The sequence below is a fragment of the Erythrolamprus reginae genome, chromosome 1 (genome assembly GCF_031021105.1).
Source record: "Erythrolamprus reginae isolate rEryReg1 chromosome 1, rEryReg1.hap1, whole genome shotgun sequence".
Lineage (NCBI taxonomy): Eukaryota > Metazoa > Chordata > Lepidosauria > Squamata > Dipsadidae > Erythrolamprus > Erythrolamprus reginae.
In genome coordinates this window covers 306,065,815-306,082,869 of record NC_091950.1, presented here as the reverse complement: position 1 = coordinate 306,082,869, position 17,055 = coordinate 306,065,815, and the positions used below count along the sequence as shown (strand labels likewise).

Genomic DNA, 17,055 nt, shown 5'->3' with positions numbered 1-17,055 from the left:
CAGGCTGTTCCCTGTTGCTGCTGTATTTCTGCATTTCGTTTCCCTACAGACAAACAGCTTCCACTCCTTCCGGGAAGGAGTGATGGTGCGGAAAAAGAACCCGGGGTGTGGTTGGGACCCGGTTCACAAGAACCCGGAAGATCAACTTCCCCCCTCAGTTCAGATACTGTATTGACTCGTGAGCCCGAGGAGGCGGAGGCGGCAACGACGACAGGGCGTTTCTTTCTCCGTCGACCTGGAAATGACGCTCAGCCGCGGTCGCTACTGCTAAGAAAGACGGGCTGAAAGAGTAAACAAGCCGCCAGCTGATCCGTCTCGCCGTCTCCATCTTTGAGGAGCCGTCGCAACAGCGAGGAGCGAGATGGGGGCGGTTCTGGGCTTGTGTTCTTTGTCCAGCTGGGTAAGGAAGTGCTGGGTTATAGTTCCCCCCCCCCACTTTGTCACCCCTCCCTTTTTTCCGGGGCCGGTAGATTCGGGGCGCGGGCAAGCGGGCTCTCTGGAGGCGCAGGCGCACTAGAGGGCTGGGTTCCCTCTGTCCCTCTCCTCCCCCCCCCTTCCCTCTTCTTTGTTAAAATAAAGCGAAGCTCTTTTGGCCTTTGTTCGTTATTGCATTATCTCGTTTTTTTGGGGGGGCACCCCATCTCTACCACCTTAGAACTTACTAGCCTCCTTCATGCCTGGCTAGTGTTTTATATATTTATTTATTTGTCAATAAAATAAATAAATAAATTATATATTTATTTATTTGCGCGCAAGATAGCAGGGATTGGTATGAACATAAACAAAAGCAAAGTAGGTTCAGATAAATTTGGACAATAGGACAGGGACGGTAGGCACAGTGGTGAGCTTATGCACCATGTCATGATTTAAAGTCTAGTAATGGAAAAGGTGGACGAAGTGGTCGCTTCTTCGGCCTCTGCAGTACCTTGACATTTCTTTCTGCTGGGCTTTGTTGTGAAAGAAAAACAAAATTTTGTTTAATTGTTCCTGTTTGCCTGTGGGCCCCGAAATACCAATTATTATTATTATTTGCTTTCCTGATGGTGTCGCTTGAGTGAGGGGAGAAAAATCCTAAAAGACCTTTAAAAAGAATGCTCCTGCTACTTTTTAGCTGCAGTGTGTTAGACTAATATTTATTTCCTTGCAGTGCTTGAGTGCAGGTGGTAGCCGGGCCTCTTTGGAATGGATTACAGAAAGTGTACTTATCTTTTATAATGCTTGGATTCAGGGTACAAATGTATAGGTCGGTTGAAATTGTTCCTGATAAGATGTACACAATTCGCACATCCCTGTATGATATTTTTAATAAAATGCTGTAGTCAGGATCTTCAAGATGCTTCCATTTTCTGTACCATTCCAATATCCTTTAGAAGCCTTTTAAAAGCAGTTACATGTTCCTCTTTTAATCGAGTCCTCTTAAAATGTAAAGAATGAAGTAAAAATCACTATAATTGTTGACTTCCTCAGGTCTTTCCATCATAAAAAATACTCTCATCCCTACTCTTCACTAAAGAGAAATTGCTTGGATTTTCCATCCACTTATTTCTTACTGCATGCATTTGTCTGGTTATATACACAAAAATGTGTATTGATTTTTCTCACAGAAATAAATGAAAATCCAACAATTTCTCGGAAAGGGAACGGAACAAGAAATTATGTCAGATTTTCTTGGAAGATCTGATGCTTGAACACTGGGAGGTGGGATGAAGCCGGTGTTCATGCAGAGAACAGATTACACACCAGCTGTATACGGAGCAGCAATTTTTTCAAGAGTTGTACTGTTGTTTTGAAGGCATCACAGTTTTAGCTTGGGATAAATCAGTAGAGCTCTTTGGCTCAAACAGATCTAGAATTGATGTGGAGACTGTGTATGGAAAAGCTTGCAGTCTATTAAAAATGGTATTATCTTTTTTGGTTCCCTACATCATTTGGCAACATAGAGTACAGTACTTTATTGTCAGGTGTGACCTGATTATTGTAGGTAGACTTTCTCTTAGGATAAAAAAGGTCTTGCCTCTTCTCAGATTAATCTCTGGCCATTTCCTACTCTTTGTTGGTTGACATTTGAATATCAGCCAGGGAATGACTGCGAAGTGGACATTAAATTCAATCCCAACTCTCTGGTAGTTTGAACATTCCATCATAATCAGACCCTAGTACTGTATGTACACGAAAGTCGGGATGAGAAGCTAAATCAATAACTTTTGACAAAGATTAAGCATAGAGCCATCCATTTATATCTTACAATTTCTGGTATTGGGGGAGGAAAAAAATATGAAACATAACCTAGGACAGTATTTGTTGCCTAAACTCTGCTGTAATATATTCTTGTTTTCTGAAGTTAAGATAAAAAGATCAGATTAGGAAATTTAGTAGAATGTTACTTCAGTTTTTGTTCATATCTGGGCAATTGCTTGTGTTAGGATGATGGCTTTTTCTTGGGCAGAAAATTCTCTAAAATATGTTTACTATACACATAGTATGCAGTTTTATTCAAATATTGAAGTATAGATAGTCCTCAATTTACAACCACAACTGAGCCCAACATTTATGTTGTTAAGGAAATAATTTGTTAAGTGAATGTTGCCCCATTTTACAACCTTTCTTGCCACAGTTGTTGTGAAACACTGCAGTTAAATTAATAATATGGTTGTTAAATGAATTTGGTTTCCCCATTGACTTTGCTTGTCAAAAGGTCACAAAAGTGATCACATGATCCTGGGACACTGCAAGCATCAAAAATATGAGTCAGTTGTCAAGCATTTGAATTTTGATCATGTGACTATGGGGATACTGCAATGGTCACAAATATGAAAAAACGATCATGTCATTTTTTTCAATGCTATTGTAACTTTGAACGGTCACTAAATGATCTGTTGTAACTTGAGGACAACAAGTTTAGTATTAGTTTCATGCAATAAAAGGTTGAAAACAGTTTATACCTGGCATGCAATCAGGATTATTTTAGATGAATTTAGATTTAATACAAAATAAACATTACCAATGTTCCTAAAGGACTTTTCCTCCAAAGTGTTCTTTTTAACTTGTAAAATTTGTAATTCAGATTATTTCTTTAATCCAGCATAACATATGCAGCATATCTTTAATATTTATTTTACAATCCACTCTGAGCAATCTATAAATCCCATCTTTATAACTCCAATTTAAACAAAAGGGAATTTAAGTTGAAGCAATCCAACATCGCTGCCTGTAATTGAGATTCTGCTTTTTTTTTTTGACTGGTGGATACTTTGAAGAGGAGAATTTATAAGAGCTTTTTCTGAGTACTGGCAGGCATGGAAGCACATAAGAGCTGATATTGCAACATCAACTCTTCTGTTTCTTGCTTGTGACTTAATGTTTAAAGAACCCAATAAACACCTGCTCAGATTTCATATTTCTTGTGCATAAACATAGTTCCTTTAAGAACAAATTGAAATTAGGAGAGTTACACAAAAAAGTTCCTATCAGATATATTGGACCATGACTCCCATACTTTTCAGCTACCATATTGTGAAGCACATCCAGATACATAGTTGTAGATGGGAACGACTGATTTAAGATTACTGGTCACAAATTATAGTTAATTGTTTTCAAATATTGTGAACTCAGTTAAGCAAAGTAGATGATCAAGGGTCTTTGGCTCTATTGTTACTTGTCATCTTCCTTTTTTCTTTTATCAGATACCATGTTTGTGTGGTAGTGCCCCTTGTTTGCTGTGTGGATGTTGTCCCAGTGGAAATAACTCCACTATAACAAGATTGATATATGCATTCTTCTTGCTTCTTGGAGTGGGAGTGGCATGTGTGATGTTAATACCAGGAATGGAAGAACAACTGAAGAAGGTCAGTTCATTACTGAAATAAGTACAGTATGCTAAAATTATTTTGGTATAAATCCTGGTGTCTTTCATCTATCTCTTGTGAAGAATTCTTGCTCTAATGAGTATGGTATGTTATTGATCAAATCTGAGCCATTATCTGTAGTAGTATAATGAAGGCCATAATGCTTGTGTTATGTTTAGGAGAAGAAAGCTTACATTTAGGGTGATAAGGAAGCAGTCCAGTCAAGCCAAACAGGAAATCTTAAAATGGGAAATCACAGTCCTGTTGAATTATTATTTTATTTTTATTGCTTAGATTTGTATGCACTGAATTCCTGGAAATGTTTTGATTTTCAAAGCCAGATTGCAAATATGTGCCTACATGGCTTTGTATAACAGTTTTATTTGATACGCAGTTTTAATATTATAAAAATTTTGGAATGAATCTCTTCATGTTGGAAGATCTCTAGTTTCTGTAGAGCAAACTCAGAAAACAACTCTTGAGACTTCCTTATTACAAAGCAGACATTTTGCATTTTCTGTGAATCCATTTTAATACTTTTTATGCTTTCGTTACAGATTCCTGGGTTCTGTGATGGCCAGGTGAATTGTGATGTTCTAGTAGGGTATAAAGCAGTGTACCGTGTATGCTTTGGTTTGGCCATGTTCTTCCTCTTGTTTTCCCTATTGATGATCAAGGTAAAGAGCAGCAGTGACCCAAGGGCAGCAGTCCACAATGGGTAAGAAATAAATGATTGCTTGTCTAATTTATACTTGCGTCTTTGTCTATGTTTCACTTGGTAACTTCCAAGTGCATTACACTGCATATTCTAGATTCATGCTGCTTGGAAATTTTGAGAATTGCAATCTCAACACAAATGGATTGTAGGAGATTGGACAAAGTTGCTATGTCACAATTTGACACATATAATAACAAATTTAAACCAGGGGTAAAATCCAGCAGGTTCTGGAGAACTGGTAGTAGAAATTTTGAATAGTTCAGAGAACCAGCAAATACCATCTCTGGCTGGCCCCAGATGGGGAGGGAATGGAGATTTTGCAGTATCCATCACACCCACCAGGCCACGCCAGTGAAGGGCTACTAAACTTTTTACTATCACACTGTGGATGTGGCTTATGCAGGACGCCCTGCATTTTCTTCAATATCTTTCAGTGCAAATTGGGTGCTCTGGGGTGGAGCTCCATTTTCGCTACCCCACTACGTTTTCCCCCATCCGGGCAGTAGCCCACCCCTGAGCCACGCCTACAGAACTGGTAGTAAAAAAAAAATTGGATTTCACAACTGGTTACAAAGTATTTCTACAATAATGATCCAACATAAATTTGGAAGAAGCAAAACACTTCCAACAGAGTTAATACTTTTGGTCTTTGAATTCAGTGAATAAAATGGTCAAACAAAATGACATTAATAATAATATTGCTCTGTAATGGTTTCGTTTTTAAAATCTGTCTTAAAAAAACTAGAACTCAACAATTACATAATTTAATTTTCAAAATACAGAAAATTTATGTTTTAACTACTGAATTGCAGTCATTTGTTATGATTGCACGAATGCAGGGATTATTGAGTGCTTCTATAAATTTAAACTCTTGTGACAAAGGAAAGGGATTACAGTGGTACCTCTACTTAAGAACTTAATTCATTCCGTGACGAGGTTCTTAAGTAGAAAAGTTTGTAAGTAGAAACAATTTTTCCCATAGGAATCAATGTAAAATAATATGTGCAAACACATTAGGAAATAAATAAAAGCTCGGAATTTGGGTGGGAGGAAGAGGAGGAAGAAGAGGAGGAGGAGGACAATTGCTGCCAAAGAAAGAAGGTAAGGTGAAGGGAATAAAAAAAATCCAAAACTTTAAGGCTTAAAAAAAATGGCAGGAAACTGGCTGGGCCTTCATGCTGCTCTCAAATTTCTGGGAAAGTTTTCCGGGCTCGGGTTCTTAAGTAGAAAATGGTTCTTAGGAAGAGGCAAAAAGATCTTGAACACGCGGTTCTTATCTAGTGAAGTTTTTAAGTAGAGGAGTTCTTTGGTAGAGGTACCACTGTACTATCAGGCTAGCAATTTCCTAGCCCAGGCAGCTCCTTGGAACCTAAAATAAAAGATTAAAAAGGATGAGGGAAGTGCATGAGAAATAGCATTAGGAATAATTCAGTTCCCAATATCAAAATCTTTGATATAACCCTTTGATATAACCCTTTAACCCTTAAATAAGGTCCAGGAGGGAAGTGTTTTTAATAGGAAAGTGAGCACAAGAACAAGGGGACACAATCTGAGGTTAGTTGGGGGAAAGATCAAAAGCAACATGAGAAAATATTATTTTACTGAAAGAGTAGTAGATCCTTGGAACAAACTTCCAGCAGACGTGGTAGATAAATCCACAGTAACTGAATTTAAACATGCCTGGCATAAACATATATCCATCCTAAGATAAAATACAGAAAATAGTATAAGGGCAGACTAGATGGACCATGGGGTCTTTTTCTGCCGTCAGACTTCTATGTTTCTATGTTTCTATGTTTGAAAACAGACCAAAATCATGACATTTAAATTTGTTAGTACAATTCTTAGATTAAGGGAACAAAATAAAAAAAATGGATATAGAAACATAGAAACATAGAAACATAGAAGATTGACGGCAGAAAAAGACCTCATGGTCCATCTAGTCTGCCCTTATACTATTTCCTGTATTTTATCTTACAATGGATATATGTTTATCCCAGGCATGTTTAAATTCGGTTACTGTGGATTTACCGACCACGTCTGCTGGAAGTTTGTTCCAAGGATCTACTACTCTTTCAGTAAAATAATATTTTCTCATGTTGCCCTTGATCTTTCCCCCAACTAACCTCAGATTGTGTCCCCTTGTTCTTGTGTTCACTTTCCTATTAAAAACACTTCCCTCCTGAACCCTATTTAACCCTTTGACATATTTAAATGTTTCGATCATGTCCCCCCTTTTCCTTCTGTCTTCCAGACTATACAGATTGAGTTCATTTAGTCTTGCCTGATAGGTTTTATACTTAAGACCTTCCACCATTCTTGTAGCCCGTCTTTGGACCCGTTCAATTTTGTCAATATCTTTTTGTAGGTGAGGTCTCCAGAACTGAACACAGTACTCCAAATGTGGTCTCACCAGCGCTCTGTATAAGGGGTCACAATCTCCCTCTTCCTGCTTGTTATACCTCTAGCTATGCAGCCAAGCATCCTACTTGCCTTTCCTACCGCCTGACCACACTGCTCACCCATTTTGAGACTGTCAGAAATCACTACCCCTAAATCCTTCTCTTCTGAAGTTTTTGCTAACACAGAATTGCCAATGCAATACTCAGATTGAGGATTCCTTTTCCCCAAGTGCATTATTTTACATTTGGAAACATTAAACTGCAGTTTCCATTGCTTTGACCATTTATCTAGTAAAGCTAAATCGTTTACCATATTACAGACCCCTCCAGGAATATCAACCCTATTGCACACTTTAGAGTCATCGGCAAATAGGCAAACCTTCCCTACCAGACCTTCCCCTATGTCACTCACAAACATATTAAAAAGAATAGGACCCAGAACAGACCCTTGTGGCACACCGCTTGTAACCTGTCTCTGCTCAGACTACTCGCCATTAACAATAACTCTCTGATGTCTATGCTTCAGCCAGCTTGAAATCCACTGAACTATCCAGGGATTAAGTCCAATCTTCACTAATTTATCCATCAGCTCTTTATGTGGAACCGTATCAAAGGCTTTGCTGAAGTCCAGATAGGCAATATCCACGGCACCACCTTGATCCAACACCTTTGTGACATAGTCAAAGAAATCAATGAGATTAGTCTGACATGATTTGCCTTCAGTAAAGCCATGCTGATTTGGGTCCAATAAGTTATTGTTTTTTAGGTGCTGATTTATCCTCTTTTTGAGTAGAGTCTCCATCATTTTAACTACAACTGATGTCAAGCTAACTGGCCTGTAGTTACCAGCTTCTTCTCTACTGATATGACAGAACAGAACCTTCCCATATGTTTTTCCCTGTCCCCCGCCCCCAAATGAAAAATAAGCTTCAAGTAATTTCAGTCAGTGACTTGTAAGCTTTCTGTAGTCCATCTGCTATCCAGAAAGGATTGCGTACCCTGCTCTACACCATGATTGTTTGCATGCATCTATTCTGAACTTGAGTGGTAATTCTTGTATTTTCACAGCACTGGAGTTCTTGTTTCCAATAACCAACCAAATCTTTAGTGCTGGGCATAGCTTAACTGTAGCATTCAATGTTGCTCACTCTTTGTCACATACATTGGATCAGTTGCACTTTCTTTCAGTCTAACCCAAAACACAGAGTGGCTGGATGGTAGTTGCAGGAAAAATTGAAGGAGGGAAGACAATGTATACCACCTTGATATGCTTTATAAAAGTCAGGATAAATCTAATAAAAGAGTACATTTTAATTTATGTATCCTATACCTTGTAGATGTAAGCATTATCTCTAGAGCTATGATTGTGTAGTAAAATCGCAGTTGTGATTTTTCTTTAAAATGATTCTGTAACTCTTTTTCAGGTATATTTTTTTCCTTCATAGACATTATAGGACTACATTATAAAAGTTGGACTTTATCTACTATATGCTGGCTACTGAATTTACATGTCGTTGGTTATAGTCTTATAGCATTTTCTACCCTGTATAAGTGTTGCTGTTGCTGTTATAATGGAATTGATAACTGAAAACATTTCTTGAATATTATATATTTTAAAAATATTAAGTACTGTATTACTGTCATTTATATTGGCTATGGTGATTCTTTCAGATTCTGGTTTTTCAAGTTTATCACAGTAGTTTCAATTACCGTGGGAGCATTTTTTATTCCAGAAGGATCTTTTACACCTGGTAAGATTGCATGAAAATCTTTACTCTCTGCAAAAGTTGTTTTATGTGGCTTTTTTAGATGTAGAAACTTTATTTGATCATTATTCTGTTCTGAACTGTTTTGTTGATGCATGAATGAACTATTTGGCTAAACCCTGATTCTCATTCCTAATTAAGCTACTTAAAAACATATGTAACTGGTTTTTTTTTATCACATGTCTCCTACTATCTTGGTCTCTCTCTTTCTTCTCTCCCTCCTGTTTTATTTTGTGTTTTCCCTAAGGTCCATGAAGGGTGTACTTAACTATTTCTTAAATGTACAGAAAAGTACATTGATTGCTCTGAATTGGATTGTAATTTCTCTGAATTGGACAATAATAATGTTTTGATACTAAAAATAACCCTAATGTAAAATTAATATCTTTTTATTATTTTTCTTAGTATGGTTTTATGTAGGTATGGCCGGAGCCTTCTGCTTCATTCTTATTCAGCTGGTTTTACTTATTGATTTTGCCCATTCTTGGAATGAATCGTGGGTTGAGAAAATGGAGGAAGGAAATTCAAGATGCTGGTATGCAGGTATGGCACAGTTGTTGTTAAATATGGCAGGATTGGTTGCTTTGATCTTAAAACAGAAATGTAAGATGCCATAATTTTAGTTTTAGGAGTTGCGAGCTCAGAAAAGTGTGAAGGGTCCTTGGTGCTCTCTAAACTTGCTTGTTTACTTGCAGACATTTCATTACTCTAACTTGGAAGAATCCTAACTTGGTAATTCACAGACCTAACTAACATAATCAGTGCTAGAGAGGAGTGTTGTTTGCTGTCCGTTTATATTCTTGTGTCTTGCCTGTCTGTGTGGGTGGAGGCGGTCTTAGAGATTCTTTGGTTCGGCGATTTACTAATGGCTCTTTGGCAGTTTCTTGATTGGGGTGTTCCTTACTTGATTGTTGGTCTGAGCTACAAATATTCTCCTTTGTTGGTCAGAAAAGTGTGCTCTTGGTTTTTGTATTCTTCTTTTGTTTCTTTGCGTCTGGACATGTTTTTGCAGTTTTCTTGGCAAAATGTCAGAAGTGCTTTGACATTTTCTGCTTCCTAGGGATGAAAGAGTTAACTGGCCCAAGGTTACCAAGCTAAATTTGTGCCTAAGATTAGACCAGCAGAACTCATGGTCTCCTGGTTTCTAGCCTTGGCCCTCTACCCCAAAGTGACTCTATTTTCGTATCCTAGTTACTTGCAAAATAATAACATCTACTCATCACCAACCCAAAATAAGGATTTTGCATCTTTCACAAGCCTCATGATACCTGATACAGGAAAATTGTGGGAATGCATTTTAGCCCCAAATAGTATAAGAGATTTCCTCCCACGTACCAGTTGCCCTTTATGAATGTTCTTCTCCTGAAAATTTCACAAAAGGCCATTTGCCTGTGTACTGAATATATGCATTACTATTCATGCAGATCAGATATCATTTTGCTAAACCTTTTAGGCTAGCATTCCTTCAGCCTGGTGTCTTCTAAGCTGTATGTATTGTTTAAAATTCCTAACCATTATGGGAAAAATGTGAAGGCACCAGATTTTCTTAGGAATTCACCAGTTACAATAGTACTGTAGTTTTGCTTTTCTTTTTAAAGCAGCCCAGTAATAAATTGATTATTTATGCTAATACAAACTGATTCCCTTTTTTTTTCTTTTGTTCTTTTTTTTTAAACAGCACTGCTGTCTGCCACCGCCCTAAACTATCTCCTGTCTCTGGTGGCAGTTGTCTTATTTTATATCTACTATACTCATTCAGATGGTTGTTCTGAAAATAAGGCCTTTATCAGTGTCAACATGATGCTGTGTATTGGAGCATCTGTATTGTCAATTTTACCCAAAATACAGGTATGGGTTTGTTGTTGGTTTTTTTTTTACATATATTTGGACAATTTTTGAATATTTTTTTAAAGCAATCTTTTTCCAAAGCCCTAATTGGTCTCTTTCTCTCTGCACATAGGAATCACAACCAAGATCTGGCTTGTTGCAATCATCTGTGATCACAGTTTATACAATGTACCTTACTTGGGCAGCAATGACCAATGAACCAGGTAAGAAGACTAAATAATCTGGTAAGCATATTCTTTACATGGTTTTGGAATAAAAATGACTCTGGCAGAGCCTTTTTGTTTATTGTTTTTTAAGATGCTTGAGGATGTTTATGAATGGTTGGCTTTAGACAGTTTTCATAATAGAGATTAATTGCCAGCTGATAGCAATAGCAATATACTTGGACTTTACAGTGCTTTCTCTGAGACTGAGTGGTTTACAAATGTCAGCATGTTGCTCCCAACAATCTATTTTATCAACTAAGAAGGATAGAAGGCTGAGTTAATTTTGAGTCGGTCAGGATCGAATTCCTGGCTGTGGGCAGAATTCGCCTACAATATTGTATTCTAACCACTAAGCCACCACACCTCATCATTCTCTTATTCTCCTCCTTTATATATAATGTAAATCTACCGTACATATTATGCATCTTTTGAAGGATGTTCATAAGCATGACTATATTGTTTGTGCATTATTCATATAAAGTATGATTGTTTTAAATACTAATTCAAATTGAATGAGGCATTCGCATTGGATTAATGGCTTAGAACAGTGATGGCGAATCTTTTTTTCCTTGGATGCTGAAAGAGTGTGCATGTGCACTATCGCACAAGCTCAAGTGCCCATACCCATAATTCAATGCTTGAGGGCAAAAACAGCTTTCTCCTGTTTCCCAACTTCTGGTTGGCCCAGTAGGCTCACGTTTCGTCCTCTCCAGGCTCCAAAGGTTTCCCTTGAGCCAGGAAAGGATAAAAACGCCCTCATCCATCCCCCCAGAGGCTCTCTGGAAGCCAAAAAAGCCCTCCCAGAGTCTGTGTGATCCAAAAATCAGCTGGCCGGCACACACATGCATGTTGGAGCTGAGCTAGGGCAACGGTTCAAGTGCCATAGGTTCACCATCACTGGCTTAGAATGTCAATTTCTTATATTCATCTAGACAGACAGTGCAATCCAAGTTTGCTGAACATAATTGGATATAATACCACAAGCACTCCAAGCAAGAATCAGCTGGTACATTGGTGGGATGCCCAAGGAATTGTGGGGCTCATCCTGTTCTTACTGTGTGTTCTGTATTCGAGGTTGGTGGAACTTTCAGAAAACTCTTCACAAAGTTTAAATGCTAGATTAGCTGGGTATTTAGTAACTGCCCATTTTTCCATTTGCAGTATCCGAACATCTAATAACAGTCAAGTAAACAAACTTACTCTGACTAGTGATGAGACAACGCTGATAGAAGATGGACTTCCTCGAAGTGAAAGCTCCCTAGACGATGGAGATGATTTACACCGTGCTGTTGACAATGAGAAAGATGGAGTCACTTACAGCTATTCTTTCTTTCACTTCATGCTTTTCCTTGCTTCTCTTTACATCATGATGACATTAACTAATTGGTACAGGTAAGTCGGTTTATAGAAAATTGGGGAAATATAACATTTTTTGTGCCATATGTATTTTGTTTTACATATCCCCACTACTGTTGGTTTTAAAAGTGCTTTTCATTTATGAAGCTTGAAATGCGGCAGCAGATCAAGTATTGGACTCCAGAATTGGATCCAGAACTATGCGTGTAGAATAAGCAGAGCGCTTCTGTTTTGTGCATCCTATTCTAGCCTGTTCTCAATCCCTTCTCTCTGAAAATTAGAGAACCTTGGGTAGTTTTGGGGGAGTGGGATCAGTAAAGTGGAAATTGATTGATCCCTAATAAGATGGAAGGGAATGTCTGTAAACTGCATCAATTCTGTTAAGAAAACTGACTTCCTTGTTTGCACAAGTGAACCTAAAAAAAACTTTATGCATTTATTATTTTTTTCCAGTCCTGACCCTGCCTCTGCACAAATGACCAGTAAATGGCCTTCTGTCTGGGTGAAGATTTCTTCTAGCTGGATTGGTATCATTCTGTATGTGTGGACTCTGGTGGCTCCACTTGTTTTAACAAATCGTGAATTTGACTAAGCTAAGCATCTTCCCATACCCCCTACTCCAAGGCTTTTATTGGTTAGTTGCTTATTTGATGCTAATGCTATTCTGTACCAAGAAATAATTGTAAATATGTGTTTGTGTACTTAATACTAGTGTAGGTTATCCTGTTTTTATTATGCATGGCCAATTTTTAAATCAGGTTATCATTACCATGACTGTTTTCCCAATTGAGCTTATGATTGCTGCTAGATTCAGGGCCAAACTAGAAATTCAGCAGCAGTTCCAAAGGCTTTATTCCACAAAATACAATTTAGAAACAACATAGGAAGATTGCTGTGTTGCTCCAGCACAATGTTGCACATTCTCTAACCCAGGGTTTCCCAACCTTGGCAACTTGAAGATATTTGGACTTCAACTCCCAGAATTCTGGGAGTTGAAGTCCAAATATCTTCAAGTTGCCAAGGTTGGGAAACACTGCTCTAAGCAGTAGTTAAGATGTTTGTGAAGAAAATTGCACTTATCTAGAGTAATTAAGGCGTAATGAGCTGCCAAAGTGCTACAGCAAGCACATGCAAAATCAGAGTATTTGACTTGTTACTTGCAAGAGGTAGAAATTCAATAAGTAGCAGCTATAGTGTATTACTTAAAAGTTTTGAGAAGTGAGGTACCTGACCTTTTAAAAGCAAAATGGATGTGTGGGATTCACCTGCATACCTTTTATTTCTCCCTTGGTACCTTTACTTCTAGAGCTGTTGTGAGAGTTGGATATGTCTAAGAGGAGAATGCAGGGGGAGGAACTCAGTGATGACGAACCTATGGCATGCAGAGCCATATCTAGGGCACACAAGGTATTGTCCTATGTCAGCTCCAGCACACATGTGCATGCTGGCCAGCTGATTTTCAGCCTTCTGGGCAGTTTTTCACGCTCAGGGCTCAGGAAAGCCTCTTGAAGCCTGGGGATGGTGAAAAACAGCCCAACAGGAAGTTCGTTTCCAAACTTCCGGTTGGCCTGTTTGGCCATTTTTCACACTCTCCAGGCTTCAAGAGGCTTTCCTGAACCCCGGGGAGAGTGAAAAACAGCCCAACGGGCCTACCAGAAGTCCGGAGGCTTCAGTAAGGCCTCTACACATGTACAGGGGGTGGAACCATGGGGGGAATTGTACATAAGCAGGAGGGCAGCACACACGCACGGGGGGAGGACATTGCATTATGAGTGTGGGCACACGCTATCTCGCACACATGCACTCTTTTGTCACCCGAGCAAAAAAAGGGCTCACCATCACTGATTAAAAAGATTCTAAATTTATAGCAGCAGCATTTAATTTCCCCATCTTTGTGTTTATTTTTAAAATGGGAATGCAGACTGATTCCACAAGATTGATTTTTAATCACAGTAAGGGGCAATAGTTTCATCTATAAAGTTTAAAGGCATTAATTTGTTGGATTATCCTTGCTTTTCCTTTGAAACTGTTGTGCAGAGGGATTAACTTCACTTTTAGAGGGAAAAGAACAAAGCAAGGATAACCAATACTTTGATTACATAATTCAGAAGCTGTTTTCACTGAAGTTACTCCTTTTAAATCTTCTGAACCAATAGCCATTCTGTTTAGGACTTGATAGTTATTACACAAAAACATCTAAGAAACTATTTTTTGCTTCTTGCTGAAGGAGTGTGTTTCTCTGCAAAATTTAGTTTAACTACAAAGCTTATTTTAAAAGAATTTGGAATATTAATAGTTTACTTAAAATGGAAAGAAAAACTTGAATTTTCTAGCCATGAAAAGCTGTTGCATTTTTGTACACATTGTCTTTGAAATGAGTGCTGCTTCAGTTGTATTGGTATGGCATGTCATTGAAGTTATTTTTGAATCTGCTGAGTTTTTAAAATACTTTAAGTATTTAAAGGTATTATCAGGTTGCTGGAAAGCAATTCAAACCAGGATCTAAGGCTCCCAAGTCTTTGCTAGTAACTAACATAAGGTAGGAAATGCTGATAAAATATTAAAAATAGGACAAAACAAATAGGAACACTAATCTTTTTGGTTTAGTGATCATTAGATTGCAAGTAAGAAAAAATGATTGCTGGATGTACTGGCAGATATTAATATCCTTAAAAACATTTGCGTTAAGCCGCTGAGATTTTGTGATGCCATTTGGCTTTTTTGCATAGGACATTGAAGAACTTTTAAGAATTTTTATGTCATCTCTTGCTACTAGTCCCGTTAGGTGCAGTGCAGGCAGTCTTTACAAGTGCAAAATTTTAGGACTATATACTTAGAAGCTATTGGTCCTGCTTGGCGAAGTACTTTGAAATACTGAGCTTCTGGTTTTTGTTTGAAGTGTAAATACATTACCCATTGCTCCCAATGTTAGATTTCTCCAGTTCAGTTTCAACTGCAGGTATCTTCTCGAAATTCTTGAGCATTTGCAATTGTTTAAATTTATTCACTGTAATACACAGGCTGATGAAGTTGAACTTATATGCAATTACTGCTTAGTCATTTTGAGTGTATATGCTGTAGTTATAAATAAAACATTCATAATGGCTATTTAATCTCGATATTGCTTTTAATGTGAACCTTTTGGATTACAGTACAGTACTTCAATGTTATTGTAAGCACCACGGTAGAAAGGACACTCTTTCTGGGATCCACCAGATGGCGCACTCTCATAATTGGGACCTGGATCATTTTGCTTCTGTGGGATCTCCCCCAGAAGAGTCTTCAGAGAGGGGCGGCATACAAATCTAATAAATTATTATTATTATTGTTATTATTACTATTGTTACTATTACTATTATTTATTATTATTATATATATTATTATTATTATATATATTATTATTATTATCATCATCTCGTAGGACAGGTAGACACTACTGGGGAGAGATGGCCTCAAGCTATAGAAATGCTTTAAGGATACAATGGTACTTCTACTTAAGAACTTAATTCGTTCCGTGACCAGGTTCTTAAGTAGAAATGTTCTTAAGTAGAAGCAATTTTCCCAGAGGAATCAATGTAAAAACAAATAATGCATGCAAACCCATTAGAAAAGAAATAAAAGCTCGGAATTTGGGTGGGAGGACAAGAAGGAAGAAGAGGAGGAGGAGGACAGTCACAGCCGAAGGAAGGTGGTGAGGTGAGGGGAATCATAAAAATCCAAAACTTTAAGGCTTAAAAAAAATAGAGGAACTCTGATGTGGCGATAGCACGTGTCTCCAGTACACCCGGTGCAAGGCTGCCTCCCATACACACTGGCTGCTGCTGCTGGTACCTGCTGCCTCTTCCTTCCCACACTGAAGGACTCCCCTCTCCTCTCACTCGCTTGCTTTGTAGCCGGCACCTTTCCTTTGCTGTGGTGACTCCTCGGCTGCCCAGAGTGAAGAGAATGTTTCTATTCTCTGAGCACTGGCAGAGGTTCATTCCGTCCCAAGCGCCCACAGAAAGGAAAATGCTTTCTTCGCTCTGGACTACCAAAGCCTCCTTAAGCACCACCGAAAGGCTCCTCTGGCAGCCCAGAAAAGCCCAAGATGTCCAGGATTAAAGGGCGAATGGCAAGAAACTGGCCTGGCCTTTGTGCCGCTCTCAAATTTCCTGGGAAATTTTTCCGGGCTTAGGTTCTTAGGTAGAAAATGGTTCTTAAGTGTTGTGATTCCGTCCGAGGCCCCTCAGGGAACGGCTGATCTTCTGTCGGTTTCCTGCTCAGAGGGGGAGGATGAGGAACAGGAGGTGCAGGCAGACGAGGAGGAGGAATCTCAGGCTGAGGAAGAGGGGGAACAGCCAGAGGCCCCCGAGAGGGAGCTCTCCCCAGCAAGCAGCCTGGATTCCTTAGAGGAAAATGCACAGGCAATAATCGATCTGCGACAGAGAAGAGCAACACAAAGAAGGGACCAATTAGCTAGGTACTTTCAGCACTAAAGAGGCAACAGCTGGGTTTGGGTGTGGTGCTCTCTGGAAAGGCTAAAAGGCAGACCCACCCTTCCTGGCTTGTGGAGTATTATCTTTGGGAGTCCTGGGACCTGGCTGTGCTCTTTGGCGTCTTGGAATTCTGGTTTGTGACTTTGAATACTGAAACCTTGGGGGGAAAAGGTGGGGGGTCTTATTCTCTACAGTGGTGGGTGTGCCAGCAAGAAGGCTGCTGTATTGTCTGGACATCAGGACTCTGCTGTAAAGTCTCATAACCTGCCTGTGGGGAAGAACAGGTTTTTCTCTGTGTTTATTTTTCAAGCTATAAAGTACTTTTGCTTTTACCAGCGTGTCTGGCTGTTTTTTCCAGTTGGTGTTGAGGTCTGGGGGCACCCAGACAGAACATTAAGTAGAAGCAAAAAAAATCTTGAACACCCAGTTCTTATCTAGA

At 38.8% G+C, this 17,055-nt stretch overlaps 1 protein-coding gene across 1 annotated transcript; it reads left to right on the top strand.

The window, feature by feature from the left end:
- Window positions 1-264: 264 nt before the first annotated feature.
- On the top strand, window positions 265-15,254 carry SERINC1 (serine incorporator 1). Its single transcript, XM_070733443.1, has 11 exons — window positions 265-400; window positions 3,684-3,845; window positions 4,403-4,563; window positions 8,637-8,716; window positions 9,137-9,274; window positions 10,410-10,579; window positions 10,692-10,782; window positions 11,718-11,859; window positions 11,947-12,177; window positions 12,595-13,075; window positions 13,164-15,254. The coding sequence occupies exons 1-10, from the start codon at window positions 362-364 to the stop codon at window positions 12,731-12,733; spliced, it is 1,353 nt and encodes a 450-aa protein (XP_070589544.1). The 5' UTR covers window positions 265-361; the 3' UTR covers window positions 12,734-13,075; window positions 13,164-15,254.
- Window positions 15,255-17,055: the final 1,801 nt, after the last annotated feature.

Bases quoted from the DNA above. Each gene is read 5' to 3' on its own strand.
- SERINC1 (XM_070733443.1), top strand. From the start codon at position 362: ATGGGGGCGGTTCTGGGCTTGTGTTCTTTGTCCAGCTGG. The intron at 8,717-9,136 runs GTAAGATTGCAT...TATTTTTCTTAG, and splicing joins AGAAGGATCTTTTACACCTG to TATGGTTTTATGTAGGTATG. The intron at 10,580-10,691 runs GTATGGGTTTGT...CTCTGCACATAG, and splicing joins CAATTTTACCCAAAATACAG to GAATCACAACCAAGATCTGG.